The sequence below is a fragment of the Saccopteryx bilineata genome, chromosome 2 (assembly GCF_036850765.1).
Source record: "Saccopteryx bilineata isolate mSacBil1 chromosome 2, mSacBil1_pri_phased_curated, whole genome shotgun sequence".
Lineage (NCBI taxonomy): Eukaryota > Metazoa > Chordata > Mammalia > Chiroptera > Emballonuridae > Saccopteryx > Saccopteryx bilineata.
This window is the reverse complement of record NC_089491.1, coordinates 303174987-303194407: the sequence shown is the minus strand read 5'-3', so window position 1 is coordinate 303194407 and position 19421 is coordinate 303174987. Positions and strand designations below refer to the sequence as shown.

Genomic DNA, 19421 nt, shown 5'->3' with positions numbered 1-19421 from the left:
TCTATTCTTTTTAAAAATTTTATTTAGAAAATTAAATTTAAAAGGGGGATATTGATCAATAAGAGTACATAGGTTTCAAATAGACATTTCTACAGCATTTGAACTGTTGATTATGTTGTGTACACATAACTCAAAATCAAATCATTTTCCGTCATCATATATTTGTCCCTCTTTACTCCCTTCCCCCTTCCACCTCTCCCACTACCCCTTCATCTTCATCATCAGGAGGACAAATCATAGTTGCGTTCCACGCACCTGCAGAAGGCAGTCAGAGGAGTGGAGCTCCTCTCAGCAACAACACCTCCCTCTGTGATGCTCCCCTCTTGAGGATGTCTCCCCCTCTCCCTCTTACTACCGCTCACTCTTTCCTTTTCTTTCTTTTTTAATATCCTATTGGTCAAATATTACACTCTGTCAATCCTATAATTTTCTTTTAGTGTCCTATATCATCACCTCTACTTCCCCTCTCCCCCACGTTATTTGGGGCTATTTCCTTGACTTTGTATTTTAATTATTTTATTAATTAAAAAAATGTTCCCTTCATTTTTTTTTTAAAAAAAGGGTTCCATTTTTAAGGATATAATGCCTACTCACTTATCTCAGGGAATGATAATACTAGTTTCTTTGTAAGTTCTATTCTGCTTTCTGTAAACTTCCTCTGCTGCTGATTCTAGGTTATACATTGATTTTAAAGGGTGAGGCCTATGTAAAATGACTTAAGTTCCGTGTACATGGGGAGATTGAAAAGTGAGTTATGCTTTTGGAGTTGTATCTGATGCTGCTAAATTGTTGCTCAATATCCATTTTTCCCCAGCTGTTTTAAGTAGTAGACCTACTTTTACTCTTTTAAATATTAACTAGAGCCTCCCTTTGTGCAGAATCTTAGCCACATTCTTAAAAAGGAAGCTGCTAACCTTCCACTTCCTGTTTTGCCACATAAAAACTAGAATGCTGACTGGGTGGTGGCTCACCAGCTTCCACCACGCTGATGAGGACAATACACTGGGGGATGTTGGAACAAGGAAGAGGAAGAGACCTGACCCCTGGATGACCTCATTGGACAGAGATGCTGACCAATCTGAATATGCCTCTGCCTCTGAACTGTTGAATGAGAGATAAACTTCTGCTTTTGTTTCCACAGCTTAGCTTCTACAGTAACAAATTCAGAGAAATCCCCAAATATCAGTGCTTATTGGTGTCCTCTCTGTTGCTGACCAGTTTCTTCTGAGATGAATCCTCCAGTTCCTGCCTGCTTCTTTAGTAACTTGAATTTCTACCATGCAAAATGAGGAGATTACTGCTTTTCTGCTTCTCCCGAAACCCCTCGGCCTATTTCCACTGCAACATTGCTTCGCACTGTGAGCACTGAGAGCACTCTCTTTCTTGAAATGATTGCACCCATTCCTAGAAAGTAGAGCGTGTACACCTATCTTTTTGTTTTAAGTGGAATGCTTTCCTTCTTTATGACAAATTCATCTTGTATTTCCCTCAGAGGTTTGCTTTCTGTATGTACTGAACAATTATATTATGAATACAGAGTGTATAAAGTTACATGAGATAAAAATTTGGTTCTAATTAAAAATTAATAAGGTAAAATGTTAGAGGTAAAGCACATTTCTTTTTCTTTCTTGCATATGGATGTTCAATGTTCTGGTACATTTTATTGAAAAGACTTCCCTTTTCTCCACTGAATTACCTTGGTTCCTTTGTCTACAATCAATTAATCACATATAGTTAGTTATTGTATTTCTGGACTTAATTTTTTCATAAATTGTAAGTCCAATTTTGTGTCATAACCATAATGTGTTACTCATCGTACCTTTATAGTAAGTCTTGAAATAGAATTATGAGTCTTTCAGCCTGACCAGGCGATGGCGCAGTAGATAGAGCGTGGACTGGGATGTGGAAGGAACCAGGTTCGAGACCCCGAGGTCACCAGCTTGAGCGCGGGCTCATCTGGCTTGAGCAAAAAGCTCACCAGCTTGGACCCAAGGTCGCTGGCTCAAGCAAGGGGTTACTCGGTCTGCTGAAGGCCCACGGTCAAGGCACATATGAGAAAGCAATCAATGAACAACTAAGGTGTCGTAACGAAAAACTGATGATTGATGCTTCTCATCTCTCTGCGTTCCTGTCTGTCTGTCCCTCTCTCTGACTCTCTCTCTGTCTCTGTAAAAAAAAAAAAAAAAAAAAGAACTTTGAGTCTTTCAAGTTTTCTGTCTTTTGAAAATTGTTTTGGCTCTCCTTATTCTTTGCCTTAGCCGCATACTACATTTTAGAAAAAGCTCATCAGATTTTACAAAGCCTTTGCTAAGGTTTGTTTGGGAATGCTTTGAATCTCTAGATCAATTTGAAGAGAATCAATATCTTAATAACGTTGAGCCTTTTAATATATGAACACAGTATATCACTCCATTTATTTAAGCTTCTAAAAATTTTGTCTTGTTTTCTTTCAGCCATGTTTTGGAGTTTTCAACTATCATGCACCATATAGAGTTTGTGTCATTTTAAAAACTTTTATTTTGAAATAATTATAGAGGTGCAGAAAGTCACAACAATAGTACAGTGAAGTCTCATGCACCCTTCACCCAGTTTCTCCCAGGGGTTATACTTTAGAGAACTATGATAATATCAATAACATCAGAAAATTGATATTTGCTCAATGCATGTATATAGCTCTATGCTTTATTTTTTTTTATCATCATGGTGTAGATTTGTGTAAAACTATAGTAATCAAAGATACAGAATCAGTTCATCACTTCAAAGATCCCTGGTGAAGTATCCCCTTTGTATTCACACTTTTTCCTCTCCCCTGGCCCACATCCCTAACACTGGTAACTGGTGACCTGGTCCTCATTTCTATCCTTTTGCCATTTTGACAATGTTTTACAAAAATAATCTTAAAAATTGTGGTCTTTAAAAATGGCTTTTGTAAACCAGCATATTGCTCTTGAAATAGTAGGACTTTTAAAATTTGCCTGACCAGGCAGTGGCACAGTGGATAGAGCATCAGCCTAGGAAGCTGAGAACCCAGGTTCAAAACCCCAAGGTTGCCAGCTTGAGCATGGGCTCATCCAGCTTGAGTATGGGCTCACCAGCTTGAGCACGGGGTCCATGGCTTGAGCATGGGATCATAGATATGACCCCATGGTCACTGGTTTGAGCCCAAGGTCACTGGCTTGAGCAAGGGGTCACTTGCTCTGCTAGAGCCCCTGGGCCAAGGCATATATGAGAAAGCAGTCAATGAACAAAAAGGTGTGGCAACCATGAGTTGATGCTTCTCATCTCTCTCCCTTCCTGTCTCTGTGTGTGTCTGTGTATATCTCATTAAAAAAAAACACATAAATTAAAATTTTAAAAATAAAATGAAATTTTAATTTCTATTTTTTCATTGCTAGAATTTAGTAATGCAATTAATTTTAATATGTTGATAATTTACATTGTGATCTTATTAAATTTATGAGTTCTAGCAAGTTTTCTATAAATTCTTTGGATTTTATTGAATAAACAATTACGTTGTATGCTAATAAACAAAGTTTGGTTTCTTCCTTTCCAAACTATATACCTTTTAGTTATTTTTCTTGCCTTATTTCACTAATTGGGACTTCTAGTATTAATGTATATTGCTGAATAAAGAGCATCATTCAGTGCTATTATTTGTAGATATTTTGTATATATATTTGTCTTCTTACTTTGATAGCTCTCATTCCAAAGATCAGAGAACTAATATGAGAGTCCTACAAACTACTATATACATGAATACCACAGAAATGACCATTTACTGAGTCCATAAAACCAGTGGATCATGGGAGATAAACATGATCGCCTGTCTCCTGTAGCTCCTGTTTTAACTGGGTTCACAATGACACTTTATGTTCCTAGGGCTCAGATAACAAGTCTCTAAGGATTACAGGACACATCATAAGGATCTGTCCTCACTTTCAGTCTGAAAACTTGTGAAAAAAATATCAAGAAAAAAACTATTGGGCAAAGAGATCATGACTTTCCAATTGGAGTGGCTGACTTTAGCCTTTGGCTATTGTATTTTAGATCTCTTTTGATTATAGCAATACCCATGGTAGCTGACCCTTACTATAAGAAACACCATAGCTTGTTAACCCTCTTCATATGTTCCTACAGGTCAGGATGTCCTCTCCCACGGCTGCATCCTAAACTTGCTGCCCTACGAGGCACTTGTTCTCAGGCTCAGCACTTGCACAACCCTGAGAATGAGTGCCTTCTTTCATTTTGCCTCCTAAGTATATCTCTTGCATCACCCTAGCTCTGGCTCTGCAATAATTCTGAAGGTTAAATGCTACCACTTAGCTCTGCTCTCCCGGGATTCTATAAGCTTCACTGCTACCAGGCAACCACATTCGATAATGAAGTCTCCCCAGTCACAGTTGAGTTTCCCCTGTAATATTGGTGCCTGTCACTAGTGCATTCCTTATTGCCTTGGTAGATGGTACATCCTCAGGGTTCTCATGAAGAAAATAGCTGGTGGGTCTTCTGGTTTTATAAAATGGAACACACTGGGCCCTGGCTGGTTGGCTCAGTGGTAGAGTGTCAGCCTGACGTGCAGGAGTCCTGGGTTCAATTCCCAGCCAGGGCACACAGGAGAAGCGCCCATCTGCTTCTCCACCTCTCCCCCTCTCCTTCCTCTCTGTCTCTCTCTTCCCCTCCTGCAGCCAAGGCTCCATTGGAGTAAAGTTGGCCCGGGCACTGAGGATGGCTCTATGGCCTCTGCCTCAGGCGCTAGAATGGCCCTGGTTGCAACAGAGCAACGCCCCAGATGGGCAGAGCATCACCCCCTGGTGGGCATGCCGGGTGGATCCCGGTCGGGCGCATGCGGTAGTCTGTCTGACTGCCTCCCCGTTTCCAACTTCAGAAAAATACAAAAAAATAAAAATAAAATGGAACACACTGTCTACTTCTCTGAGTCTTGGATCACTTCCTTAGTCTGCCATGGCAGTTCTGGCATCCTACACCATTTAACATTACTTGTAATTTTTATTAAGTTTCCAGAAGCATCACAGAAACATATCAAACCTGACTCCAGATCACTTGCCAGGGTATTAAATCCTGTGTTATGGGACAGGGTGCCAACTTGACAAAGTTTCTATTATCTGCCTTTAAGATCTCTTCCTAGGCACTCTCTTCCAACAGCTAACACATACTAGGCAGGTCCCACAGATCCTGCACATGAGTCCTATCCACCCACAGCAGGTCCAGCACATTCTTAGTTCATTCATGCTGAGTTTTAATACCAGCTGTTGGTCCGATGCCTGGAGGGAAGGTGTGAGCAGATCTTGAGGTGAGCAATTTTAACCTTATAAGATATATAACATACTTGATCCTTTTGCATGGTCTTCAAATAATAGGGGCACTATCTTATAACAAAGGGGAGTCGGCCAATTACATAGGCTTTTTGAGTATAGGAGAATCTGGGGTTCAAATTTCTGTAGTGTATCTACTCAGATACTTTCATGCCAAGTCTAAAGGCACCACCCCTGCTATAAGGGCCCTGTCTTTTAGTAGAAGACTTGCTAAGGCTAAGAATTCATACTTTATTGAAGTTCTGCTATTCTTTTATGATTATATCCTGAGCCTGGCCTTTAGCATGATTATTAGCCTCCTGGCTACCGGAGACACAAGTTTCTTTAAATACTGATAAGGAGACCTCTGGCTTTCACACTTGGATTCAAATTGTGGTTAATTGCCTTGATCTTTCACTTAAAGCTAAGGGGCACTAAGCCTGTATTAGTGGTACTCAGTTACCCAATTTCACAACCATTATTGCTATTAGCACTGCCCTTCTCAAATGTCAGAGATATTGCACAAGCCAGTGCTTCTTCTTCCATCTGTGCCTTATGAAAGCTTACCACGTGAAAATGTTCATGATTGCAGTGCTATAGCAAGCCTGGGCTATCAGTATGTCACCTATCACCAATGTTGAAGTCATGATTGCTGGTTGGCTGGTGGGTGATCCAATTCTAGAATTCTATTCTTAAAGTTTGCTTTCTAGGTCTACTTGTGGTACCAACTGTCTTCACTCAGTTTTTCCAGAAGGAATTCAGATGTATGTAAATTTTTGATGGTGTGCTGTTTAGGGGGGAAAAAACCTCTAAGGGTATAAAGCAACATGGTAGGGAATGAAAAGAGCTGAGCAAGGATGTGTTCTCAGCTTGTGTAACCTTCACTTGATCCATAATGAACACCTGAGTGTAAATTGCACCACTGAATTGTCTAGACTTGAGGCAAGGAATCAGAGCTTTTGTATCCCAATATTAGTTAGGCATTGGTTGGTCCTGTGGAGCATGGTATAACTTTCTAGGTGCATTAGGATGAGGATACTCTGGTCATTTCAGCACATTCTCTGGAGAAGGCCCAGGTGTATGTTATTAACTGCAGTACTAGCAGTGTTTGTAGGTGGACATACCATTGGATAAGGCCCAACTGTCTTGATTTACTCCCAAATGGCTGGCTCAGTGTCCCAACAGAAAGCCAATATTGGCCAGAAAGTGGAAATATTTTTGATATTAAAATAGCTAGTGTTTTAAAACCAGTCTTGGGTTCAGAATTTGGCTTAGCCACTAATTATCTGAGAAGTTTGAGGTCAGTTCCCTTAATGTGTCTGAACCTATTTCCTCTATCCAGTGAGAAAGGTAAGAGCTATGCCATAGGTTTTTTGAATATTAATTATGATTATTTATGTAAAGTTCTTTTTTTTTTTTTAATTCCGTGAGAGGAGGGGAGGCAGAGAGACAGACTCCTGCATATACTCAGACTGGGATCTGCCTGGCAAGCCCCCTATGGGGTGATGCTCTGGCCAGCTGGGGACATTGTTCTGTTGCTTGGCAACCAAGCTATTTTTAGTGCCTGAGGTGAGGTGATGGAGCCATCCCCAGCTCCCAGGGCCAACTCACTAAGACCAATTGAGTCATGGCTGTAGGAGAGGAAGACAGAGAGAGAGAAAAAGAGAGAAAGGAGGGTGAGGGGTGGAGAAGCAGATGTTTATACTTCTCCTGTGTTCCCTGACGGTGCATCAAACCTAGGACATCCACATACAGGCCGACAGTCTACCACTGAGCCAACCAACCAGGGCTAATTTATTTAAATTTCTTGAACACTGTAGGCTGAAAGATTAAAAGCAATTTTCTGGTTAATCATTTAAATTACTTCTCTTTATTGCAGTTCTTCTTTCTAAAGGAAATAACCATTTGGTGGATCGATTTGTTTTTCCTTCTCTCTAGGAAGTAGAAATTTAATTATGCTTCCTTCAATATTCCAAAGAATTTTGCTTGGTAATATTTGGCAATTCTACTCATTTATTTTTGAGAGGTAAGCATTTTTGTTATTTTTGGTATGTAGCAGTCATTGCAGGTCAGCTGAGTGGCGAAGATCACTTCAGGACAATTTCTAGAGCTTACTCTTTAGATTTAGACAACTATATATATAAACATAGATATCCATAGTTGGTAGGCAAGATGTAGAATCCAGGTTGGTATTTTCATCTCTCCCACTTAGGAGACAGTTTAGGAAATGACTTTGATGAAAAGCCAAGCAGTGTCAGATGGTCAAGGGAAACTTAGGGTTAACAATTCATAAAGAATAACAAGTATGCCTTCCATTTATTTGTCTCTTAGTGCTTAGAGGCAAAGTGCTGGGCTTCTTCTGGATCCAGCATCATCTAGCTCAGGGGTCTCAAACTCGTGGCCCGCGGGCCGCATGCAGCCCGCCGAACAATTTTGTGCGACCCGCAGACTAATCCACGAAGTTCAAAATATTTTGGATAAAATTAAGGAAGCCTAGGGGCCTACATGTATTTTTCATTTCTCTAGCATCCTAGCTAGATATTAGCTTAGTTAACAGCAGTTGTGATGCGAACTACAGTTTCTGGTCGTTTTGTGACACTGAGTAAACTGCATGTATGATTGTGCTTGTTGTACTGTTTTTTTTTTGTTTTCAACTGCAGTGAGAAAAGCGTTGCGTAACAGTTGACTTTTGTAGACCTAGTGCGGCCCGCCAAATGGCTGTGATCTTGCTCTGTGGCCCACATGCTGAGTTGAGTTTGAGACCCCTGATCTAGCTCTTTGAAAACTCATACTAGGCCCTGACGGTTGGCTCAGTAGGATAGTGTTGGCCCAGTGTGTGGATGTCTTGGGTTTGATTCCTGGTCAGCACACACAGGAGAAACCACCTTTACTTCCCCATCACTCCCCCTCCCTTTCTCTCTCTCTCTCTCTCTCTTTCTTCCTTTCCTGCAGCCATGGCTCAAATGGTTCAAATACATTGGCCCTGGGCACTGAGGATGGCTCCATGGAGCCTCAGCCTCAGGCGCTAAACATAGCTAGGTTTCGATCATGGCCTCAGATGGGCGAGCATCAGCCCTAGATAGGGGTTGCTGGGTGAACCCCAGTTGGGGGGGCATGCAGGAATCTGTCTCTCTGCCTCCCTTCCTCTCACTTGGAAAAGAAAAAAAAAGGAAAAAAATCATACTAAATCTTCCTTCCTTCTTAGCTCATTGTCCCCAAGCATTTAACTTCCAGTGCATCCTTTTTCTGTGCAAACACACACTAGAAGAATTCCCATACTAAACTAGTTTCATAAAGTGGATCATTTCATGTGTTATGTACATCAGCAGACTCAAGAAATAAAGAAGTTCTCACTGAAGTACTATAAGAATATTTTTTGTTTAGACTAGATTCTTTTTTTTTTTTTGAAGAGAAAGATCTGGTGTCTCTGTTTTTATTTATTTATTTATTTATTTATTTATTTATTTATTTATTTATTTAATAGAGACAGAGAGAGTCAGAGAGAGGGATAGATAGGGACAGACCGACAGGAATGGAGAGAGATGAGAAGCATCAATCATCAGTTTTTCGTTGCGACACCTTAGTTGTTCATTGATTGTTTTCTCATATGTGACCACGGGCCTTTAGCAGACCAAGTGACCCCTTGCTCAAGCCAGCGACCTTGGGTCCATGCTGGTGAGCTTTGCTCAAACCAGATGAGCCCACCCAGATGAGCCCGCGCTCAAACTGGTGACCCTGGGGTCTCAAACCTGGGTCCTTCCACATCCCAGTCTGACGCTCTATCTACTGCGCCACCACCTGGTCTTGACTAGATTCTTGAATATTTTTACACTTATAGACTTATATTAGTCTGTTCTGACTAGACCATAGGCTAACTAGAGAGAAATTTAACTTTCTACACTTAAAAAAATTTATTCTCTGAGCAATTCATACCACCAATTAAAAAAACACACTTTCTTGGACAAGTACTGTTTCTCAGATGTTTTATTTTTTTATGCTATGACTTGTAACTCTTGTAGAGCCCACCACATACCTTGTATATCAGGACCTGCAATCCTGGTACCTTTTACCTTTCTTTACTCAGACAGGGATCGTGTATATCCAGAAGGAAACTTACTACATGGGCCATCTAAACAGCAGCAAATTCTTTTCCAAGAGTAAATATGTACAATACTGCAGAGAGCTCCTCCATCAAGCTCCACACTCTTCTCAAGGAGGAAAACCAATGGGCTTGCCCTGACAGCCAATCTGTGCTCAGCATCTGGTCTGTCACTCCCATGGCCTCTTCCCCTTAGTGATACAGTGCTGGGACTTTGCCAAGGCTGAGTTCCTTGTCTTAGGCACCATTTCAACAGTTCTTTACAGAACTTTTCTTCATCTTGATTCAATGCGTCTGGGAATGCTGAGCCCCATTGTGGCACCTCTGAGACTCTGCACCATGCCCCCCAAGTTGCAGAGCATTCTCCCATCCCTGTACTGCCTTGGGCTCTTGACCTTACTGCTGTGCCCTTCTGCCCTGTGTGGTGAGTACAGTGGTTATGGGGGGAAAGGCAGTAGTTTCTCTATGATATGGAGAAAAATACCAGACCACAGTTCATTAAATGTAGTCAAATGCCGGTAATTTACAACCATTAAAAAAGAGTACCAGGAACTAGGTTATTAATAAAAATGAAGAATTTTAAAAATATAAAAGAAAATTTTCAAGATAGAAATTGTTTAGAATAATTGTGTTGCTATATTAAAATTCTTGGGAGGCTACTTTAGCAGGAAATAATCTTTAATTTTCAAATCAATTTCTTATATTTAAATGCTCCAAACCGCTTAAAACACATTTACTACAATCTTAGTGATTGATTGGAAAAACACTCCATTAGTAAAGCAAAAATATTGTGTGTTATCACAAACACTAAATTTTCTAGAGTAAAATATAGGACACTTCAAAAACTGCAAAACATTATATAAATGTAAGGCGTTGTTACTGAAATGTAGAAAAAAAATTAAATAAAGCAAAAATAAAAGGGTTTGAGAGAATCTCCCAGAACTAAAGTCTGTTGCTATAGAAATTAACTTGTTATTTTTTTCATGGAAAATGTTATTATTTAAATGGAAATGCCCTTTAAGCAAAATCTTTTCCTCTTGTGCTAGTTAATATTATTATTACTATTATTATTTTGTATTTTTCTGAAGTTGGAAATGGGGAGGCAGTCAGACAGACTCCCGCATGCACCCAACTGGGATCCACCTGGCATACTCACCAGGGGGTGATGCTCTGCCCATCTGGAGCGTTGCTCTGTTGCGACCAGAGCCATTCTAGCGCCTGAGGCAGAGGCCATGGAGCCATCCTCAGCACCCGGGTCAACTTTGCTCCAATGGAGCCTCTGCTGCAGGAGGGGAAGAGAGAGACAGGAAGGAGAGAGGGAGGGGTGGAGAAGCAGATGGGCGCTTCTCCTGTGTGCCCTGGCTGGGAATCGAACCTGGGACTTCTGCACGCCAGGCCAATGCTCTACCACTGAGCCAACTGGCCAGGGCCTAATTTTTTTACCTGAGAGGATTAATTTTCATAATAAAGATATTTATATGCACAATCCCTAGAAACAGCTCTTGTGGCATAAAAATGTAGGATTTGGAATAGCTTAGAGGAAAAATCCTGACTCTACAATAATAGTTGAATGCTTTTATGTGAGCTAGCAGATTGATTTAAAAGTGTGGAAGCCATACTTTCTCTATTACCCAGAGTGGTGAGGGGGAAAGCAGGGGTTTATCAAGGAATAATTTATAATTGAAGGTGATTTTTAGAAAATTTATTTAAAGATTTTATTTATTGATTTTGAGGGAAAGGAACTAGAAGCATCAACTCACAGAAATTGCTTCTTGAGTATGTGCGTTGACTGGGCAAGTCTGGGGTTTTAAATTGGCAATCTCAGCATTCCAAGTCGAAGCTTTATCCACTGGGCCACCACAGGTTAAGCAAAGGGTGATTTTTCACCTTACATGCATGAACACTATTAAAGAATAGCACTAATTACATTACAGAGTCAGTACAGCATAAAGAACTTTCTGCTCAGGGGATTTTCAGGCCCCCAACATTGTCTCTGAGTTCTCCTCTCTTCGAGTTTGAGGTAGCAGAAGAGGCCTTATCAAATTTGTCAACATCTTTCAATTATGTCTTCATATTTCTGTTTCCTCTTTTTTTCTGTTCCCTCAAATCTTCCCATTGTTTATGACCTTAACCCTCTGAAATGGCATTTAATGCCTGTCAACTTTGACTTGAATCTCCTTTTCTGACTCTGCTTCCCCTTCTGATGCCAGAGACTCTGCTCACTGTCTGCTTCTACTGGCTCTCTCTCTCTTTTATTGATATTTTAAAGAAAGATGAGAAGCATCAATTCATAGTTGCTTCACTTTAGTTCTTTATTGATCCTCGACCGGGAGGCTCAAGCAGAGCTAGTGACCCCTTGTTTAAGCCAGCAACCTTGGGATTCAAGCCAGCAACCTTTGGGCTCAAGTCAGTGACCTTGGGATCATGTCAATGATCCTGTGTTCAAGTTGGTGATCCCACACTTAAGCCATGAGCTCACATTCAAACTGGTGACCTTGGGGTTTTGGACCAGGGACCTCAAAGTTCCAGGTCAACATTCTGTCCACTGCACCACTGCACCACTGATCAGGCTGCTTCTACTATCTTACCAGCTATCCCACCCATCTTTCAAGATGATCTCCAACTTATTCTTGGGTACTTTCCCATAATACTCCAGTCCTCAATTCTGTCCACACCTTCTCTTTTATTTATTTTTTATTTTATTTTATTTTTTATTTCAGTGAGAGGAGGGGAGGCAGAAAAACAAACTCCCGCATGTGCCCAGACTGGAATCCACCAGGCAATCCCACTAGGGGGAGACACTCTGCCCATCTGGGGCATTGCTCTGTTGCAACATGAAGCCATTTTTTAGCACCTGAGGCAGAGGCCATGGAGCCATCCTTAGCTCTCGAGGACAACTCACTGGAGTTACTCGAGCCATGGCTGCAGGAGGGGAATAGAGAGAGAAAGAAATAGAGAGAGAGAGAGAGAGAGAGAGAGAGAGAAGGCAGATGGTCACTTCTCCTGTGTGCCCTGACCATGGATTGAACCCAGGACTTTTATACTTCAGGCCTATGCTCTACCACTGAGCTAACAAGCCAGGGCAATTCCTTCTCCTTTCGAACTCATTTCCTATCCTACTCTTCTGGCACTTGTGTGACTGGTTTTGTGGTGTCACTATTATCTTTCTAAACACATTGCAAGTGTGGCTCTTAATATTATCTGAAAAACCTAATATAGATCTCTATATATATGTCTACTAATAAAAACTAAGAGCTATTTTTCTTTTTATGTGGAGGTACTTAATCTGAAGTTTAGAAAAGGCTACATGAAACCTGTTGACTTATACATAGATGAATTAAACAGAATTTACCTCTGAATTACTGTTACTGTGTTTCTGAAGCGCCCAGAGTTGAAGCTTTGGGAGGAACAAGGTAAGGGAAACAGGCCTTGATCTGAGCTGATTCTTAGCCTCAGGGGTGGCTAAAGCTTGCTCTCTCTCTCTCTCTCTCTCTCTCTCATGTCAGTCTGTTTGTTTATTTTTGTGGGTACTGCATCATCACTGAGGACCTGCCAACTGCAATTCCTAGGGTATCGTCAAACCACCTCTGGTTCTGGTTGATCACTTGCTAATCTTACTAATTCCTATCTCCTAGATAACTGGTGACTCCTAGATCTTTTTTTTTGTTTTGTTTTAACTGAAGCCTTCCTCCTACCTCAGGTTGCACATTTGGACAGGCCTGAAGACAACTCCACCATGGCTGTCTTTCTCAATATAGCCTAGTTCTAATCCATGGGAAATACTTACTTATCCTTTGTTATGAGTAATGTGAGGAATACAGGCAAATCTCAAAGCAGTAGAAATCTGTCCCTTGCTCTCACCATCAGAGCCACTTGACATCCTGCAAGTGTTCCCTCCAAAATGAAAGGATACATATCAGTTTCTTTCACAACTCTTCTCTTAATGTGAAGGAGAAACACGCATCTGCCTCATCTGGGGCCAGGGGCAGTGGTCACAGGATATCAGAAGCGTTATAAAAATACTTTCTCAAATATTATTATTTAAAAAATTTAATTTTAACTGGTTATGAGTCACCTAACTTCTTCACTTTGGGGGTATTACTTGACATTGCATGTAACAAGAAGAATATTGTTCTAATTCTTAAGTTTTATTCACATCACTTGTACTTATATAGACTATTTCACCTTTTTTGTGTTTTCTTTTTGCTAGAATGGGCATGATGATAATACTACTTTAAAGAGTTAGTGTGAAAAAAAAAGAAAAAAAAAGAGTTAGTGTGAGTATTAAATGGTATAACATATAAAATGATTAACACCGTGGTGAAAAATTCAACAAATCTTTTCTAGTGATATTGTCAAGGAAATGAAATATGCCTCATCAGTAAATTTAATGACTTAGTTCTATTGAGAGGAGTCCCTCAATTTAAATTGTTAAGTAAATTAAACTCTAGCTCATTCTTTTCTATCTTTCTTTTCCACCATTCAAGATTGCCGTATGTTTCCTAGCATTGACCATGGATTCCATCATGATGTGAGTTCATTTTTCTCCTTCACAACTGTGGTGCAATATGAATGTGACGAAGGATATGTTCTGGTTGGAGAGCCCAAAATCACCTGCAAAAATTCACAGTGGTCATCCCCAGCCCCTCATTGTAAAGGTAACTTAAGTTTTACTGATGCTCTTGCTAGGAAGGTAGAGCCACCACAAAAGTTATAGTAGAGTATCCTCCCAGCCAGAGGCAGCACTTAGAAATTTATATTTTATGTATTTATTCATTTCATGTAGTTAATATTAATACATGTGTATGATATAATATTTTAAAAGTATGAACCATCACCCAGTTAATCCCACTGTTACCAATGTGTATGTTTTCAGAGGTAATCTAGAGGCTCACTTTTTGCTTTATTTTAATAAAAGTTTTAATTTAAATGTGATGTACTACAGAACTATGCACAAATCTTAGGTGCACAGGTCAATGATATTCATAAAGTAAAATGACCCATGAAACTATCACTCAGGTCAAGAAGCACTAGTATTACCAAAACCACAGAAGTGTTCCACATGTGTTCACTCATTTATTCCCCAAAGGTGGTCATTATTCTAACACTACAGATTAATTTTGCCAACTTTTAACTCTATGTAAGGAAAATCATGCATTTACTTTATTGTACCTGGCTTCTTTCCTCAACATTATGTTTTAAGAAATCATTTATATTTTTACATTTAATGATAGTTTATTCATTTTCATTGCTGTATAATATTCCTTTGTATAAATACATACCACATTTTATATATCTTATAAAAGTCTGACTTTTTATGTTGTAGGCTACTATGAATAATGATCTTATGAACATTCTCGTGTATGTCTTTTGGTACAAATGTGCCAACATTTCTGTTGGGAATAAACTTAAAGTAGAATTACTGTTTCATAGAGTATGCACATGCTCGTTTTTAGTAGATGATACTAAATTTTGTTCAAAAGTGTTTGCAACAAATGACATTCCACCAGCAGTGTATGAGTGTTCTAGTTTTGATAAACAAGAATTCTACATCCAAGTTTAGCTCAATTTATTAATCTTTTTCTTGATGTTGAAGCTTTTTGTGTCCTGTTTAAGAAATATTTACCTACAACAAGGTCACAAAAATATATTCTCTTATGTTATTGTACAGTCCTTTATTGTTTTATCTTTCACATTGATACGCCTAATCCACTTGAAATATCTATGGGTTTATGGTAGAAAGTATAATTCAAAATTTGTTTTTACCCCAGAAATAATCAATAAACCTTGCACCACTTATTAAATGGACCATAGTTTCCACACTGCTCTGCAATGCTACCTTTGTCAGAATTCAAGTGTCCAGTATGTATGCTTCTGTTTCTGCTACAATCTTCTCATAGTAACATTGACCTCTAAGAGATTTCTGGTTGACCACCAAGATTAGGTGTGCCTTTTAAAAAAAAATCACACTGTAAACAGCAACTCAAGGGACTAATTTCTTTCCACTGTCTCCATTTAATGCAGGAAGATATTAAGGGTATGCGATTTAAAATTACATACTTAGAGTTACTCAAAGAGTAAGGTTTTGAGGTATAGTAGCTTTGAAAACCAAGACTCTAGGACCATAGTATTTTGGTTTATATCATAGTCATGCCACCCAAAAGCTGTACAACTATAGACAAGTCACATAAATGACCTGTACCTAATTTTGCTCTCTAGTAAAGTGGAGATAAAAATGCTAGTGTTTTATGTTGACAGTAGCATGCAAATTATTATTAGTTTTATTGTTATAATAATACAATAAATAGAGATGAAGAGCAACTTTCATCATGCAGATATAACTTCTTATTAGTGTTTTTCAGCCTTTACTATTCTCTACTATTTTAATAACTTATTCTGACAATCACCAGCTGATCAAAATTGTGTTTCCATAACAGCTCTGTGTCTGAAACCAAAGTTAGAAAATGGAAAACTGTCTATGGATAAGGCTTTATATGTTGAGCCTGAAAATGTCACCATCCAGTGTGACCCTGGATATAGCATGGTGAGCTCTCAAAGTATCACCTGCTCAGAAAACAGAACCTGGTACCCAGAAGTGCCCAAGTGTGAGTGGGTAAGTGGCACACATTCCAGTGCATTGCATCACATTCTACAAGTGGTAGCCTGCTCCAGAGCACTGTCCCATCCAACACTGATGAAATCTGACTTTTGTCGGGACTCAGGTCTGAGCTGTTTAAATCATTTTTGAAATCAGTAATTTCACCTTCAAAGCACTTGTTGAGCTCATTAAGGCAAGTTCTAATTCTTGTATTTAATAGCAAGAAGAACAACGCCTCTAAATAGGAGGAGAAGGTTCCAAAGAATCAGGTAACCTGGCCCAGCCTTGTATTTTTCTACCAAAAATGCTATGCTTTTGCATGACCATCAAAACCATTCCTTCAGTTGTCCCTGAAGAGGTCCCCCGAGCGTCTTCAGTAGCACCATTCCTTCCCTGCTCCATCTGTCTGGACCCTAGTATCTTGGATTTCTTATGTCAGTCCTGAGGAAGGTCTTGATACTTCAATTTTGCTATCATCAGTGAGGCATCTTGAAGGAATCTTCTAATTTCTCAGTTTGAAGAGAAGTCTCTCAAAATCCATCCTTTTATGTCTTTCAGGAAGTCCACAATGGTTGTGAACAAGTGCTAGCAGGCAGTCAACTCTTGCAGTGTCTCCCAAACCCAGAGGACGTGAAAATGGCCCTGGAAGTGTATAAACTGTCTCTGGAGATTAAACGACTTAAGCAAGAAGAGTAAGCCTCAAAGGAGAACACCAGTTAGAAATCAGCACATTCACTTCCCCTCATTAAAGTATTAGGTACATTTCTCTTATTCACAACTCTACTGTTCCTTAAATACTAGTATTTACTGAAAAAAAAAACCCACACTTGATTTAGGGCACTCTTGGTGACACTCATAATGTGGAACTGTTGATAATTTATATTTTAACTTAGATTACGCTTCTGCTTTCCTGGATTTGGTGGAATATAGAAATAAATAATCACCTGTCAAAAATCCAGTGTCTTTGTTTCCAGTTTGATTTCTGTGTAATAGAAAATTAGGATTCTCTATGAATCATTTCCTAATGTTTCTCTGATTACTGTCCTTTTCTATTCTCTCATATTTCAGGGTATATGTGGTCCTTGAAAATACATAGTCATGCCTTGTCTGAGGTGTCTTTACCTACATCTTCACTTCCTGCTCATTCCTCAATGGTTAAATATCACCTCTTCCACCAAGTTCTCTTTTCTCTCTCTATTTTACCACCATTATTTTTCTGGAACAAATTCATACTTCCTCTTTATATTGAATATAAATTTGTTGTATATTTATTATATATAATAACCGGCTTAAAAGTCTTTGAAAGCCTGATCTATGAGTAACCCAAACATTCCTCTTGGGCATGCCCAAGACCTTCAATTCAATCTAATCCCTTTTTAAATATTTCAATTAAAATTGCTTTAGTGTCTCTTTTAAATTAGATTTCCCATAAGCAGACACTGAAAGGAGGATTCGCATACAAGTAATTTATTAAGAAGTGAGAAAGGGGATAGGATGAGCAGGACAGAACAGGAAGGAGTGTAGCAGGGCGGTCAGGCAAAGTCCTACAGAGGGTGGCTTAGCCTTGTCCCAAAGGGAATGCTGGTCTATAAATCTGCTTACATTTTGTTCCAATTTCAGACAAAGGAGCTGGGCTTTCATTCCACTATACCAGTCAGTTATTGGTAAAGGAGCACTTTGGGGACACAGAATCCCCTAGGACATCCAACTCTCTCTGTGTGGGGTCAAAGCTGTCCAGCAGCCTGAGGGGCATGCTGCCAAGAGAGTAGAAGGTGTGACCATTAGAAACCGAAGCACAGAGAAGCCAGCAGAGGAGTGCGCAGAAATGGTAAAAGGGATGCAAGGGACTGAGCAGAGCTTATGTCATGAGTCCCTCTTATATCTGGACATTCTTGGGAGCCTTGTATGGCTGATAGTCTTCATTTCTTCCAATTTTGCGCCTCCTCTAAAATCGCATTCTCACTCATCCTTGCCTACTGTGGCTGGCCTCTGGTTCTCCACAGCATCTTGATCAATACTAGAGAACATCACCTTTTTTCCTTGCTTACTGCAAAATAGCAGTCATTCAGGAAAGCTGTCTTGCTGACTTTTACTGAAGTTTTAGAGTCAACAGAGGGGTATATGGTTGGCTACAACAAGACTGGACTTTCACATTGGATGTTACATAACTGTGATGGTAAAAGACCATTGCCTTCCACTGCCACCAGAAGTATTTTCTGGTTGACGTTGTCTCCATGACCCTGTCGGCCTCTGGGTTGTGTGGTCGGCCACTTTCCTGCCTCAAGTCTCTCCTTGACACATGTTATCCACTCGTGCTCCAACTACCCCGAAACCCATTTCTCTTTGTTATGGAAAGCATTTTAGATCTCTATCTTTCCTTAGTCTCAGAGCTTTCATATCCAGGAACGTATGAATGTACTCAGATAAACGAAGGACCACACATTAGGTTTGGGCACCACACTGTAGAGATGATTTAGAGAAATCTCTGAAATATGAGTCTTTCTATATTTCCTCCCTGATGTAAATTAAGTAGCAATTTTTTTGTTAATTTCAAATTAATTACACAATTATAATTATAGAAGTAATACAGGCATCTGGAAACAAGAATTAAAACCTTACAAATGGATTGATAAAAAATAAAAGTAAAATGCTTCTCTTTTTGTGCCTCAATCCTACTGTTTTGAGATTTTTTGCTGATTAACTTAATCACTCTGAAGAGGATATATAAACTATATCATTTGACTTTTTATCTCTAAAGCGTATATTATATTTAAAAATTTTTTTACTTTATTGATTCACTTTAAAGAGAGAGAGAAAGAGGGGAGAGAGAGAGAGAGAGAGAGAGAAAGAAAGAGAGAGAGAAAGGAGGAGAAGCAGGAAGCACCAACTCCTATATGTGCCTTTACCAGGTAAGCCTAGGATTTCGAACCAGTAACCTGAATGTTCCAGGTCGATGTTTTATCCACTGCACCACCGCAGGTCAGGCTTAGGCCATATATTATATTTTGATTTCCTGCTACAAAATGATCAGTCTAGCTCCTACTTTCTCTCTCTCTTCTCTATTGCTTGATCTCATTTAATTTTTTTTATTGATTACTTATCTTTATGGCTTTAAATTACGTATTAAACCTTTATTATTTATGCAACTTTGTCTTTTAATAATTTACTATTTTATTAAAGTAACACAAGCAAATTATTAAAAATCAAATAATCCAAGAGGATTTATAATGAAAACTCTAGTATTCTGATCCACTTAATCTCATCCTTTGGTTTTATTTCTCTCAAATATTCACTTCAACTCCTTTAGTTCTTTCTTATGATATTTATCTACATACTTCTATATAATCTCATTCTCTGTGTATTTATTATTTTTAAACATATGTATTGACTTACCATTAAGAGAGAATAGAGT

At 39.3% G+C, this 19421-nt stretch overlaps 1 protein-coding gene across 1 annotated transcript; it reads left to right on the top strand.

The window, feature by feature from the left end:
- Positions 1–9636: 9636 nt before the first annotated feature.
- On the top strand, positions 9637–16957 carry LOC136323318 (apolipoprotein R-like). Its single transcript, XM_066255146.1, has 4 exons — positions 9637–9835; positions 13899–14069; positions 15849–16024; positions 16568–16957. Exons 1-4 carry the CDS (start codon positions 9700–9702, stop codon positions 16703–16705), a joined length of 621 nt encoding a protein of 206 aa, XP_066111243.1. The 5' UTR covers positions 9637–9699; the 3' UTR covers positions 16706–16957.
- The last annotated feature ends 2464 nt before the right edge of the window (positions 16958–19421 follow it).